Genomic DNA, 13,666 nt, shown 5'->3' with positions numbered 1-13,666 from the left:
AAGTGGAGATCTTTTTTAAACGTTGGAACCTCATTTAATTTTATGTCTTATAGAGTTTATAATGAGTTAAGGATTATATAAGCGTAATAATTCATCTGTAAACCTAAAAATGTACAGCCAATTTTGAAAGAGATGTACCCTAGCTCAGAAAAATTGTTATTGAATAGGTTAACGCTGTTGTAATGAAATGCTTCTTCTAATAAAAAAAGAAAAAATGGATAAATCAAAAACAGGTGGAATAGTGGGGGTATGAAGTTTTAAGTTGGATGGGGTGGGGAATATGAGGGGAAATCAAGATGTGCACAGGGCTAACCCTAAGGGTGTATGAAAAGCAATTTGGAAGTCTAATATTTCACACTCCAACTTTAAAACCTAATTGAAGGGATAGTATAATGCATATGAACTACAAGACGAAATCTGATTACCTTCATAAATGATGGTGCTATATTCTGTGCTTCTGCTAATCTTTCTGAGGTAGACTGCAGGCGTCGTGCTCTTGACTTCAAAGTCTTAAAACCTCGAGTCTGTATGAAACCTGAACAAAACAGGACCATTTACTTGGCAGTTTTGGCAAGGAAAAAATGAGTATAAAGCCTGACATCCTATCTGTATACCTGCAATCCTCCTTAGATCTAAGTTTTAGAGACAAGCTATTTTATCTGACATTTCAATGTGCTTTGCCTTTTTACAATCATCCTTTGTATAAGAACATTGAATATTTTATGTTAATAAGAAGTGTGAAAACTCAGGATTTTACAATATAATACAGAAAATAACACAGTATCATAAATTGTGACACTTGAAAAACAAAAGCTCAGTTACCGAAATGGACTGAATAAAAACCAAGCTATTCCTTTTTTTTTTTTTTTGGTTTTATGAGACAATCTCCCTGTAGGTCCAGCTGGCCTGAAACTCATGTAGACTAGGCTCAGAGATCCACCTGCCTCTGCCTCCCAACTGCTGGGATTAAAGGTGTGCTCCACCAGGTCCAACTTCATTTTCTTAATAATTACAAAATGTTTAAAGTAAGAAAAACTATCAAGTCAGTGCCTTCTAATTCTTCCAATGTTATCACTGTTAACAATTCCATTAACTACTCTTACATGCATATATACACATTTTTTTTCCTTTTACATATTTTTTGAAGTTTTTTGAAAAGAACATCCTATGCACTCAAACTGGCCTGGAACTCACAATCCTCCACCTGCCAGAACTACAGGTATGTGCTACGATACCTGGCTACACACATACTCCTTCTATAAAAAGCATTCCAAGTTAGGTATGGTGGCACATACCTATATAATCCCAGCACTCAGGAAGCTGAGGGAGGAAGACCCTGAGCTCAAGGCCACCCCAGACTACATAAAGTAAGACACTACATCAAACAGTAAATTTTAATACACAACTTTACACTGTTACATAACTATGTATCATGGATATATTTTAGAATAAAACAGAACATTCACTTTAACTGCCATTTATATGTTTAATTTTCCCAAATACAAACAACTAAGGACTTACATTTAAAATTTTTTAGTTCTTTGTGATGCTCCACAACTGACCAAAAATACACATTTTGGGCTGGAGATGGCTCAGGGGTAGAGCTCTAGTTGCTCTTGCAAGGGACCAGGTTCAGTTCCCAGTACCCCTAACTCCAGTTCCAGAGGATTCCACACCCTCTTCTGGCCTCCACAGACATTGAACACAAGTGGTACATTTACATACATGTAGGCAGAACACTCATACACATAATAAATCAATTTTGAAAACACACATTTTGGATACATATAGGCAAGGTGAAATCATTAGTATTTATTTCCAGCATGTCCTTACTCAAAATTAAAACTAACTCTCAATTTCTACAGTCTTTAACAGTTCTGATTAGGTGTATGCTGAATCTGTAAATGTGGGCATAAATGAATACTGTTATAATGAACTCCTTCCAAAGTGAATTATGATATTCTCATTTTTCTCTCTTCATGACCTTCATTAAACTTCATACATATGGCACATGTGTGTACGTCATATATTTCTCGTACAAAACACCTAACAGATTTTGAAGAAACTACAAATAGAATCTAGCACTAAAATATTTTAATAAAACTATTGAGCCAGGCCTGTGGGCTCTCTGAGATCCAGACCAGACTAATCTACCTAGTGAGTTCCAGGACAGCTTGAGGCTACAGGAAGACCCTGTCTCCAAAAACCAAAAATAAAACAACAAAAAAAACTAAAACTATTGTATTGGTTTTATGCATTTCTCTTACATAGTAAGTTCCAAAGTGAATTCAACATCTGAACAGGCTTTTTGTTAATTCCCTGGTAAATAATCCTATCACCCCAAAATACAACTTTGCCCTTCAGATATACCTCATTTCTTTCTTTATTAAATTATTTTTATGTTTTGTGTATGAGTGTTTTACCTGTATGTTAAGTGCACCAATTACGTACATTGCCCATGAAGGCCAGAAGAGGGAGTAGCATCCCCTAGAACTTGAATTACAAATGGTTGTTAGCTGCCATTTGGGTGCTGGGTACTGAATCAGGGTCCTTTGCCAAGAGCAGCCAGGGCTCTTAATACCCGAGTCCTCTCTCCAGCCCCATCTTTTCTTTTAATTATACTGTTTGGAACCTTTACTTTAAAAAAAAAAAAAAAAGACACTAAACACTAAACATCATGTTCTTTTCAATCAACTTTTAACTAATAGAAACAGAGCCATAGGACCCATGGCACACTCAGTGACAGAATGTCTACCAAGCATTCATGAGTATGTGAATTTAATCCTTAAGCATACCTCCTCCCCCAACAAAAAGAACACAGTAATAAATCTATCTGAGCCTCATGTATTGATTACATCTTTAAAATGCTGTCCTTCAAATTTATGGTTATTATCCTATTTTTTTCCTTGGGTCAATTTTGTAAACATACAGCTTCAAAAATAATTTTGTAACATTGTTTCTTTTTTTTTTCTCCCCCGGTCTTTTTGAGACAGGGTCTCCCTGTAGCCCCAGCTGTCCTGGAACTCACCATGTAGACCAGGCTGGCCTTGAACTCAGAGATCCACCTGCCTCTGCCTCCCGAGTGCTGGGATTAAAGGCGTGAGCCACCATGCCCAGTCTAACATTCTTTCTTATAATAAAACAATATATGCTATCTTTTGATCTTTAAAATTCACCTTGCAGGGCCGGGCGTGGTAGCACAGGCCTTTAATCCCAGCACTTGGGCGGCAGGGCAGGCAGATCTCTGTGAGTTCGAGACCAGCCTGGTCTACATAGTGAGTTCCAGGACAGCTAGAGCTACAGGGAGACCCTGTCTCAAAAAAGGAAAAAAAAAAAAAATCACCATATGTATGATTAGTTCTCGCTTTCCTTTCTAATATGATCCATATTTTGTTATATTTTTGTTTCCAAGTTAAATTTGTTTCTAATAAATTAAGCTACTTCTTGCTGGCACCCCTCATGGCTCTCCTAACTCTTCTTCTAAAAATATTTTATCTATTATTTTTATTTAATGTGTATGAGTGTTTTGCCTACATGTATGCTAATGCACCATATGTATGCAATGCCCTGCAGAAGCAGGAAAAGGATGCCAGATCCCTGGAACTGGAGTTACAGATAGTTGTTAACCACCGTGTGAGTGCTAAGAATCAAACCTGGGTCCTCTGGAAGAACAGCAAGTGTTACTAACCGCTGAGCCATCTCTCCAGCCCCTGGTCCGCTAACTCTTGCTGTTACTTTTAAAATATTTTATGATTTTTATTATTTCATGTGCATATTAAGTATATTGCCAGAATGCATGTAAGTACACCCATGTCATGCAGTGCTCGTAGAGATCGAAGAGGGCATTATATTCCCTGGACTTGAAATTACAGACAGTTGCTAGCTGCCACTGGGTGCTGAGAACCAAACCCGGGTCCTCTGCAAGAGCAGCCAGTCTCTTAACCATTGAGCCATCTCTCTAGCCCCAGTTACTTTTTAGTATGTCATTTTGCAATTTTAATTTCTTGTATCCTTTTAAAAAAACATTCAATTTATTTTCTATTTTTTCACTTACTAGCAAATTACGAACTGTTTTTAACATCACTGTGTACTCAAAGGATGTTCAGATGGAGATTTGTTTCACTATGGCTCTACTGAATGTCTAATTTCAGTGTTGATTGCACTCTAGTCATACAATACAGTATTTAGAAAACAATTTTTTTAATTCCCAGTATTCGGATATCCATTTAGCTGTCCAACTATGTTTTAATTTTATGGTATGATAATCAACCTGACATAGGAATTACGACATTACAAAAACTTAACGTATCTTTCATATTCTAATACAGGTTCAGTTTTAAAATTTTTATTATTTCATAATGTGTATTAGTGTTATACATGCATGTGTGTAAGTACACCCATGTTCTGAATTGCCTGCAGAGAACAGAAGGTGTCAGATCTCCTTGTTAACTGCCATGTGGGTGCTGCGATTTGAACCCAGGTCTTTTGCAGAGCAGTGTTCTTAACTGCTGAGCCATCTCTCTATTCCTTGGGCTCAGGTTTTTTTTATTTTCCATAAACTCTGAAAATATGTTATCTGTCTTTTACACTAACAATATTTTAATATATTACTCTTCTGTCTTTTACTAACCATTTTGGTCTCTCTGCTGAATTTGGTACCTTATTTTTTGGTCTTTTTGAGACAGGGTCTCCCTGTAGCCACAGCTGTCCTGGAACTCACTATGTAGGCTGGCCTTGAACTCACAGAGATCTGCCTGGCTCTGCCTCCCAAGTGCTGGGAGCCCGGCACTTGCTTTTTTTACATGCTAAATGTTTTCTCCCCAGATGAAGAGATTCCCAACAATCCATTTCTTTTCATTTCTGGTCCTCCTTTTGAAGACACAGTCTTACTATTATAGCCCAGGATGGTCCTGCCCTGCTTCCAAGTACTGAGATTACAGATACTTGGCAGGTTCCCAGTATTATTTGTAAATTATTTGTAAATAACAGCAAATATATTTCCTCAATACTAACGTAACATTAAATGTACTGAGACTACAAATCATGAACTGTGTAAATGAGAAGTATATGTATGACTGAAAACCAGAGCAACCATGTTTTTAACCTCTGGTATCAATGCTCAAGTCAACAGTCTCCAGCAGTAAACTCCCCTAAATATACACAAACATATTCCTTATAAGAATGGTATATTTTTCCTTTTTTTTTTTTTTTTTTTTTGGTTTTTTTGAGACAGGATCTCCCTGTAACCCTAGCTGGTGAGGAACTTACTATGTAGACCAGGCTGGCCTTGAATTCAAAGAGATTCACCTGCCTCTGCCTCCGAAGTGCTGGGATTAGCGCTACCATGGCCAGCTATAAGAATGGTATTTTTTCTAACCAGAGCCTAATAGTTAACAGCTACACTGTTCTGTAATTGCCCATTTTTGGCAATCTTCCAACTATTTATTGTATCAAAAATCCCAAAGCCTGTTCTTACTGCCTGAGTATGCCATTTTTTTCTAAGTTCTACTAAAATAGAAGCATTCACCTCTTTTATGATACTCCAATGCTATCAACATGATAACACCTACTTTATAGCTTACTAAAAGTTCTAAAATTTGCTGGTTGTGGTGGTGCACACCTTTAATCCCAGCACTCAGGAAGCACGGGCAGGCAGATCTCAGTGAATTCAAGGCCAGCCTCGTTTATATAGTGAGTTCCAAGCTAGCTGGGGCTACAGCGAGACCCTGTCTCAAAAAGAGCCAAAAAGGGGAAAAAAACAGTCCTGTGTGGTGGCGCACATCTTTAATCCCAGCACTGGGGAGCCAGGTGGATCTCTGTGAGTTCAAGGCCAGCCTGGTTTACATAGTGAGTTCCAGGCCAGCTGGAGCTACTGGGAGACACTGTCTGAAAAAAAGACCAAAAATAAGTAAATAATAAGTAAATAAAATAAAAAGTCCTGGGGCTGGAGAGATGGCTCAGTGGCTAAGAACACTGGTTGTTCTTACAGAAGACCCGGGTTTGAACCCCAGCACCCACATAACTGTCCGCAACTCCAGTCCCAGGGATCTGACAGCCTCTCTGACCTCCGCAGGCATTGCACAACACAGGTATACTTACCTATATGCAGGCAATACATACATACACATAAAATAAAATAAATAAAAATAATAAATAAAAAAGTAAATTAAAAAATAAATAAATAAGTCCTAAAATTTGTAGGATATTAATTAAAACTCTGATGTTCCCATTTTTTCTCACTTTAGTATTTTTTCTATTATTTTAATGGACTTCTGAATTTGAGGTTAAGTAAATGAATGTGCTTAGGCAATTATTCTGAAACACATGTAGATGAGTTCCCCGAGTCTGATTTACCTTGGTACTTAGCAAACACAAACTTTAGCTCATACACATACACACTGGTCTTTTTGAGACAGGGTCTCCCTATAGCCACAGCCCGCTTAGAACTCAACTATGTTTACTGACCAGGTTGTCCCCAATCTCAGAGATCTGCCTGCCTCTGCCTCCCAAGTGCTGGAATTCCTATTATATATTTTGTAGACCAAAATTTATGCAGAAAGTTAGGTATGGTAGCACATACCTACACCCTCCAACAATCAAGAGGTTGGCTGAGGAGGGAGGAAGATTACAACTTCAGACCAGTCTGAGTAACACACTAAAACCCGTCTAAAAAAAAAGGCAGAACCAAACTAATTAATTCCAAATGCTCTAAGTCCCACTGTGCACTACAAACAGGTATTTATAACTATTAACACCACTAAGAAAAACTAGTCTTATTTTAAAAATCTATTATTTTTCAAAATAAATACAGTTGGTGTTTCATACCTGGCCAATACCGAAGATCTGAACAAATGCTTTCAAGAGTTCTTGGATGTTGTCTGTACAAGCTAGAAGAACGTAAAGTACTGAACATATCTAAGTAACCTGGAAGGACATTGCAAAAAGGGTATTTCGTAATTGTCAAACCAGAAACACAAAAAAATTATAAGTTCATAAATACTGGGGGGGGGGGAATCACAATATTATGAACTTTGCCTTTTATTTGTCCATAGTATACCTTTACTTTTACAAAGACATTAATTGCATTATTAATCTAATTATACCTCACATTTCATTTTACTATCACTTATGGTTACTATTTTTCTGTGGTATATGAAAGTAGTTGCCCATGACACTAATTTGAAATTAGCAGAGGTTTTAACAGAACTTCCTTTGGTTAAGAGGATAAAGTGGTAAAGAACTGCTACTACGTAGACATTTTCACAGCTTTAATGTCACAAACACAGCTCCTGATTACTTAAGCTTCCATACTGACTAAAATTCTTCAAGAGCTATAAGCTGTAAATATTTCACTGATTCTTACTTTTTGTTTATGTATTTATTTTTTTTTTTTTGCAGTGTCAGGCATCACACACTATTACTGAACTATAGTCCCAGCCCCCAAGCTCCTATTCTTGATCAACAGAAACAAATAGTGGTAATTATGTTTGTATGCCCCAATTAGAATTAAGGGAATTTTTTTTCAAAAAATTCTTAAAGAGTCCAAACTAAGGAACACATTCCTATTATCTCTGTCGGCTGAAGTGGAGTAAGTACCTAAAAATATAAAGAACCTTAAAAATAAACATAGAAATGCAGATTAGAAGAACAGTAATAAAAGAGTAAAAATGCATCCTACTGAAGATTTACTATGGGCCAAGCTCTTTATAAAGCACAAAGATAACAGAAGTAGTCTATACCCACAAACCAAAACCATTCTCACCCTTGCATTCTTTACATCTATTCTTGGACTCTTATAACTTACACTGACTTTTAAAATCTGTTCTTCCATTAGTATGAAACAAGTATTTTGATTTATTTATTTATTTATTTATTTTTTTTGGTCTTTTTGAGACAGGGTCTCTCCCTGTAGCCCCAGCTGACCTGGAACTATGTAGACCAGGCTGGCCTTGAACTCACAGAGATCTGCCTGCCTCCCAAGTGCTGGCATTAAAGGCGTGCGTCACCACGCCCAGCTGCACTTTGATATTTTATGGCTCTAATATTCCTTATTTAAATGACAGTCAAAAAGAATCACTGGTGGCAAAGGCCTGTACTGGCAGCTATTCAAGGAGGCTGAGGCAAAAAAAAAAAAAAAAAAAATCACAAATTACACACCTGCCTGAGCTAGAGAATGAGTTCACTGCCATCCTGGATAACCTGGCAAGACCCTGTATTAAAATAAAAAACAATAAAAGAAATAAGAACTTCCCAGTATTTCAATCCTACCAGGTACTATAGAAAAGAAATTCAGACTGGAGACACAGCTCAGTGGTAGAAAGTTTGCCTAGCATGAAGCAAGACCTGAACTGATCCCTGGTACTTTAACAAAAGACTCCATAACGCTGACATTCTTCAACATACTATACAGTACAAGCCCATTAATTATAACTCCAGATGGTTAAAAGCTTCAAATAGTATGTAGTCATTCCATAAAAAAAAAACCTATTTCATCAGCATATTTTTTGAAATTAGACTGTTGCCTGAAATCAAACACCTATCACTTAAAATTAAAACAATTTTAAACAAAATATTTTTCTAAATATAATGTAATATACTGCATTCAGTCCTGGTAGAAAAAGAACACATGGAAAAATTAGTGATTTGGTTATACCAAATTTTAGTGAAACCCAAATTGTCTATGTTTAATTTAAAATACTGTACACCAAGGTCAATTTCTTCTTTTTCATGAATGTAGCATAGTTATACAAAGATGTCAACGTATGGAAAGCAAGGCGAAGAGTACAGAGAAACAGTAAAAATCTAACAGCATACCAGTAAGAAAAGTTGTAAATTAATAAAACAAGAACTGGCCCACAGTAAATGCTAAGGCATTCCATCTATTATAATCATTATAAGTACTCAAATGGCTTATTTTAGTTGGACTCATCACTAACATACCATATTTGTTTTCAAAGAAGGACTGTGCAGAGACATGCGATGTATGCCAATGGGAAGACACTCGTCTGCCTTTATAAAATCCAGGAAGTAAATTTTCTACCAGTTGATCAATCTGTCCAATTTTTAATTCTGATAATCCAAGGTCCCTTAAATTAAGTGCAGGCTATAAAAGATTAAGTCAGCCAAATTAATATTAACATTATTGAAACATTTAAGGAATATTATCAAAAAAGCATTTTAAAATCTAAAAATGCATCTATGTATTTTTAATATTAAAAATAAGTTAATGCAAACGGTCTTATACTCCTAGTTTTACTGAGGTCAGTCTTACGAAGTTTGACAAAAGTTAAGAAATTATATACCTAATGGTATTCCTCAACAGATGACATTTCATTATGAGGGAAAAAAATTTTCACTGAAACCAAAATCACCAGTGAGTTAAGCACTGATTCCCAAAATCAAGTGTAATCTTTTCCCTCTTCATGTCTCAAGCAATGGGATGTAGTGCCAAGCTATAACCATCTGTCAATCGTGGGAGCAACTATTTGGTGGTTGTACTATAGCACAGAGGCTATTTTCAAAGAGAGGTCATATTTATGTAACCATTATTGTATAAATGTTCTATTTTGCTGTTATTAATCTCTTACTATGTCTAACTTAAAAATTCAACGTTATGGGTTTTTATTAAGGTTCTCTTGAACAGTTATGTGAGAAAAAGATATGAGAACAGAAGAAAGGCAATGGAGTGCCTATAAAAAGAAACAGTGATGGCCAGGCAGGAAGCTTGCCTTTAACTCCAGCACTCCAGAGGCACAGGCAGGTGATCTCTGTGAGATCACAGCCAGCCTGGTCTACACACTGAGTTCCAGGCCACATGGGGCTAAACAGAAACCCTGTCTCAAAGAAAAAAATTACACTAGGCCAAGCATGGTGGTGCATGCCTTTAATCCCAGCAGAGGCAGAGGCTGTAGTCAGATGGAGGTGTCAGCCTGGTCTACATAGTAAGTTCCAGGTCAGCTGGGCTATAGGGAGGCCCTGTCTCAAAAAGACAAAAACAAACAAACAAAAAACCCTCACCAGAACATCCACATAAATAAAAAATATATATTTTAAGGGGTGGGGGGCCCCACTGGAGAGATGTACTGACTGCTATTGCAGAGGACCCAGGTCCAATTTCTAGCACCCATATGGCAGCTAACAACAGTCTGTAACTCCATTTTCAAGGGATCTAACACCTTCTGACTTTCATGAGCACTGCACATGAGTGTACTGACACACATGCAGGCAATACACTCATACACGTAAAATACAAGTATTTTTTTTTTTTTTTTACAAAGAATCAGTAGGGCAACAGATGGTTCAGCAGTTAAGAGCACTGGCTGCTCTTGCAGAGGACACCGGTCTGATTCCGATGACAATTAACAGTCCATATCGCCAGTTCTAGGGGATCTGATGCCCCCTTCTGACCTCTGCAGGCATTGTACAAGGGTGAATTTGCAGGCAATACCCTCATACACTTAAAATAATACTTTTTAAAAAAGAAATAGTAGTAACTGGGAAAATATGGTAAAAAGAAAATGTAAAGACAAAAATCATGCCAGGTATGGTGGGGCATACCTGCAATCCCAGCAGGTCAAGTTCAAGGCCTGCCTGATCCTATGATGACCATCACCACTTCACACAAAACTTCTATACTTCTACTGTCCACTGCCATAGCTCCTGATATCAGGGCTAGAAATATAAAGTATTTGTAGTTTAAAAAGACTTCTGTAAAATGTTTTTTTTTCATCTATGAAAAATATATTTTAAGACTGTAACTATTTTATTAATAATCTTGTATATACAAAAGGGTTTTAGGCTCACAAGTAACCGCATCCTTGCACACCACTGATATTATAATTATACCAACAATGAAAGTATAGTTTCCTAACTCAAAATTTTCACTTTGAGGCACCTATATTCAAATTGTTATTATTAATGTTTTGAGCTTTTTGTTTGTTTGTTTTGAGACTAGATTTCACTGTGTAGCTCAGGCTAACCTCCAATGCTCACTCTTCCTATAACAGACTCTGGAGTACTGAGATTACAGGTGTGTGGCACCAATCCCACTCTACTGTTTAATTACAGTAAAGGTTTCTCTAAGGCAGATGATAATGTATTCCTACGCTGCCATCTTCCCTGAGATTTGAGGTAATTACTGTCAGTACTCAGTCCACTCCTCCATGAGGAAGTATTGACAGCTAATGGGTTGCTGTAGAAGAGGGGAAATCATTTCCCTCAGTGTCATAGCTACTAGGAAACTGCGAGTGCCCCACTAAATAACCCACTACTCATGTTCATGAAAGCAATCTTAATCAAACTCAGTAGGACACTAACAAACAACAATAAAGAAAAACAAAAAGACATGAAATTACGGAGGACTTGCTGGGAAGACGCTGTTCAGAGGGAATGGGATGAAAATTACCAAAATACGTAATAAACATGCATGACTATCAAAGAATTTAAATTTTATTTTAAAAAATATCTGATTAGTATAAGCAAGTAGTAATGTGGAAGGTATGTAGCAAATATATCATAAATATTCCAAAACAATGACCAAATAAACAAGTGTAATTTTTAATACGTGCAATGAAAGCCAGAATTAGTTATCATTAATTACAAAGATTAAACTGAAGGTTAAAAGCACATTGGTGTGCCTACTTGATTAGTTCGATAAATATGGTTAAAATTTCCTGCATCAAAGGCTTCAATAAATATGGTTAAAATTTCTTGTATCAAAGGCTTTCTCACATAGCTCAGATAGCTGTTACCTCGTTGCTGGGGGCTTCATGCTCAGGAACTGTATCTCGATGGTGGTTCTGAGAAACAGACGTACTGACAGAGACAGATAGGTTTTTTGGTGTGTGGAAGGCATTGATGAGATGACTGAGAGGAACTGTAACCTAGAAAAAGACATAAGTTCAAATTAAGCTGCAAGGTCTTTTGTTGGCTTGATTTTGAGAGAAGGCCTCACTTTACAGCCCTGCCTGTGCTGGAACTTGCTATATAGATCAGGCTGGCTGGCCTGCAAGCCAGAGATCCTGTGGCCTCTGTCATCCAAGTGTTGGGATTAAAGGCATGCCACCATGCCTGACCTTCCCTCGTTTTTTAAATACCAGAAATGACCCTGGGGTTTAAGATGTGCTTAAAGTTAAACATACCCTTGATTTCAGAACTATGTATTAGCTTGGGGGTATAGATCAGTGATAGAATTCTTGCACAGCGCAAATTCCAAAGGATGGCCTGGGTTTGATCACAGAGACAGATATTGACAAAAACACACAGAGGAACAAAATCAACAGTAAAACTCTACTTTAAAAATTGCCCACACTCATTTACTGCTGGTGGAAGAAAATCGGTCTATTCTTTCATAATACTGTTCTGGATATGAGAAACCAAAGTATTAGAAGCCAGAAACAGTGGCACACACCTGCAATCCCATCACTCAAGAGGTAGAGCCAGGGAAACATAGTAAGACCTTGTTGCAAAAACAAAACAAAAAAAAAATACATGTAAAAGTCTACTTTGTAGGAATTCATTCTAAAGAAATAACTTGACAAATGCTTACACACTAGTAAGACTTTTTTTTTAAATCAATACAGTTTTAAAGTAAGAGGAAACCTGGAGAAATACATCACTGGGGAGTGGCAAACTAAAAGGCATGTCGACAGAATAAAGTGCTTCACCTTTAAAAACAGAAAGCAGGGGGCTGAAAAGAAGGCTAGGTGATTAAGAACAGGAGCAGGTCTTGCAGGGGACCTGGTTTCTGTTCCCAACACCCACATGGTGATTCTCAACTGTATGTAGTTCTAGTTTTTAGGGGATCTGACAGCCTCTTCTGGCCTCTGTGGTCATGAGACTGGTGCACTTACATACATGCAGGCAAAAAATAAACGGTAAGAACATATCAAGCTTGAGGTGGCACACACAATATAATAACAATCTGGGAGATCCAGGCCAGCCTAGGATGGTCTACATAATGAGTTCCAGGCCAGTTAGATAGTGAAACCCTTTCTCCAAACAAACAGAAAAGTACATATCAAGAACTTCATGGTTTTCAATTTCCCAGCAGTCACCACTTTGTTTTCTATCCCACTATCTACTCCTATGATAACTAGACAGTGTGATATTAAAATCAAAGTCTGTTCACATCACTCTTCTGACTTACTCTACCTCTCTAAGAAACAAATTTGAAAAGCAGGGTATGGTGGCAACACTGGGGAAGCAGAGCCAGGCATCTCTGAGGTCAGCCTGGTTTACAAAATAAAATACCTAAAATAAACCTAACCAAGGAGGTGAAATAACTCTATGATGAAAACACACCTTTAATCCCAACATTCAAGAGCCAGAGGCAGGCATACTTCTATGAAATTGAGGACAGTCTGGTCTACATAGTGAGTTCCAGGCCATCTGAGGCTACAGGGAGACTGTCTCAAAAAGCCCCCCCAAAAAAGAGAAGAGGGGAGGGGAGGGGAGGGGAGGGAAGGGAAGAGGAAGGGGCTAGAGAGATGGCTCAGCAGTTAAGAACACGGTTGTTCTTGTAGAAGACCCGGGTTCAAATCCCAGCACCAACATGGCAGCTAACAACTGTCCATAATTCCAGTCCTAGAGGATCTGACGGCCTCTTCTGTCCTCCGCCGGCATTGTACGGCATGGGTGCACTTACCTACATGCAGGCAATACACGC

The 13,666-nt window shown here is 37.6% G+C and overlaps 1 protein-coding gene across 3 annotated transcripts in view; it reads right to left on the bottom strand.

The window, feature by feature from the left end:
- Yme1l1 (YME1 like 1 ATPase) overlaps nucleotides 1-13,666 on the bottom strand; it is a 46,538-nt gene that overhangs the window by 29,513 nt on the left and 3,359 nt on the right. For 2 of the 3 annotated variants that reach the window (XM_029562930.1, XM_008831759.3), the window contains exons 2-5: nucleotides 11,751-11,882; nucleotides 8,941-9,103; nucleotides 6,826-6,924; nucleotides 426-535 (exon numbers count right to left, since the gene is read on the bottom strand). In XM_029562930.1, coding sequence (XP_029418790.1) covers nucleotides 426-535; nucleotides 6,826-6,924; nucleotides 8,941-9,103; nucleotides 11,751-11,882 — 504 coding nt within the window. Of the gene's footprint in view, nucleotides 1-425; nucleotides 536-6,825; nucleotides 6,925-8,157; nucleotides 8,211-8,940; nucleotides 9,104-11,750; nucleotides 11,883-13,666 lie in introns of those variants that run through there. The other variant, XM_008831760.3, reaches the window with a different exon arrangement.

This window comes from Nannospalax galili, unplaced genomic scaffold (assembly GCF_000622305.1).
Source record: "Nannospalax galili isolate Female #2095 unplaced genomic scaffold, S.galili_v1.0 scaffold14, whole genome shotgun sequence".
Lineage (NCBI taxonomy): Eukaryota > Metazoa > Chordata > Mammalia > Rodentia > Spalacidae > Nannospalax > Nannospalax galili.
The sequence above is the reverse complement of the archived record's forward strand: the minus strand, read 5'-3'. Positions and strand labels throughout refer to the sequence as shown.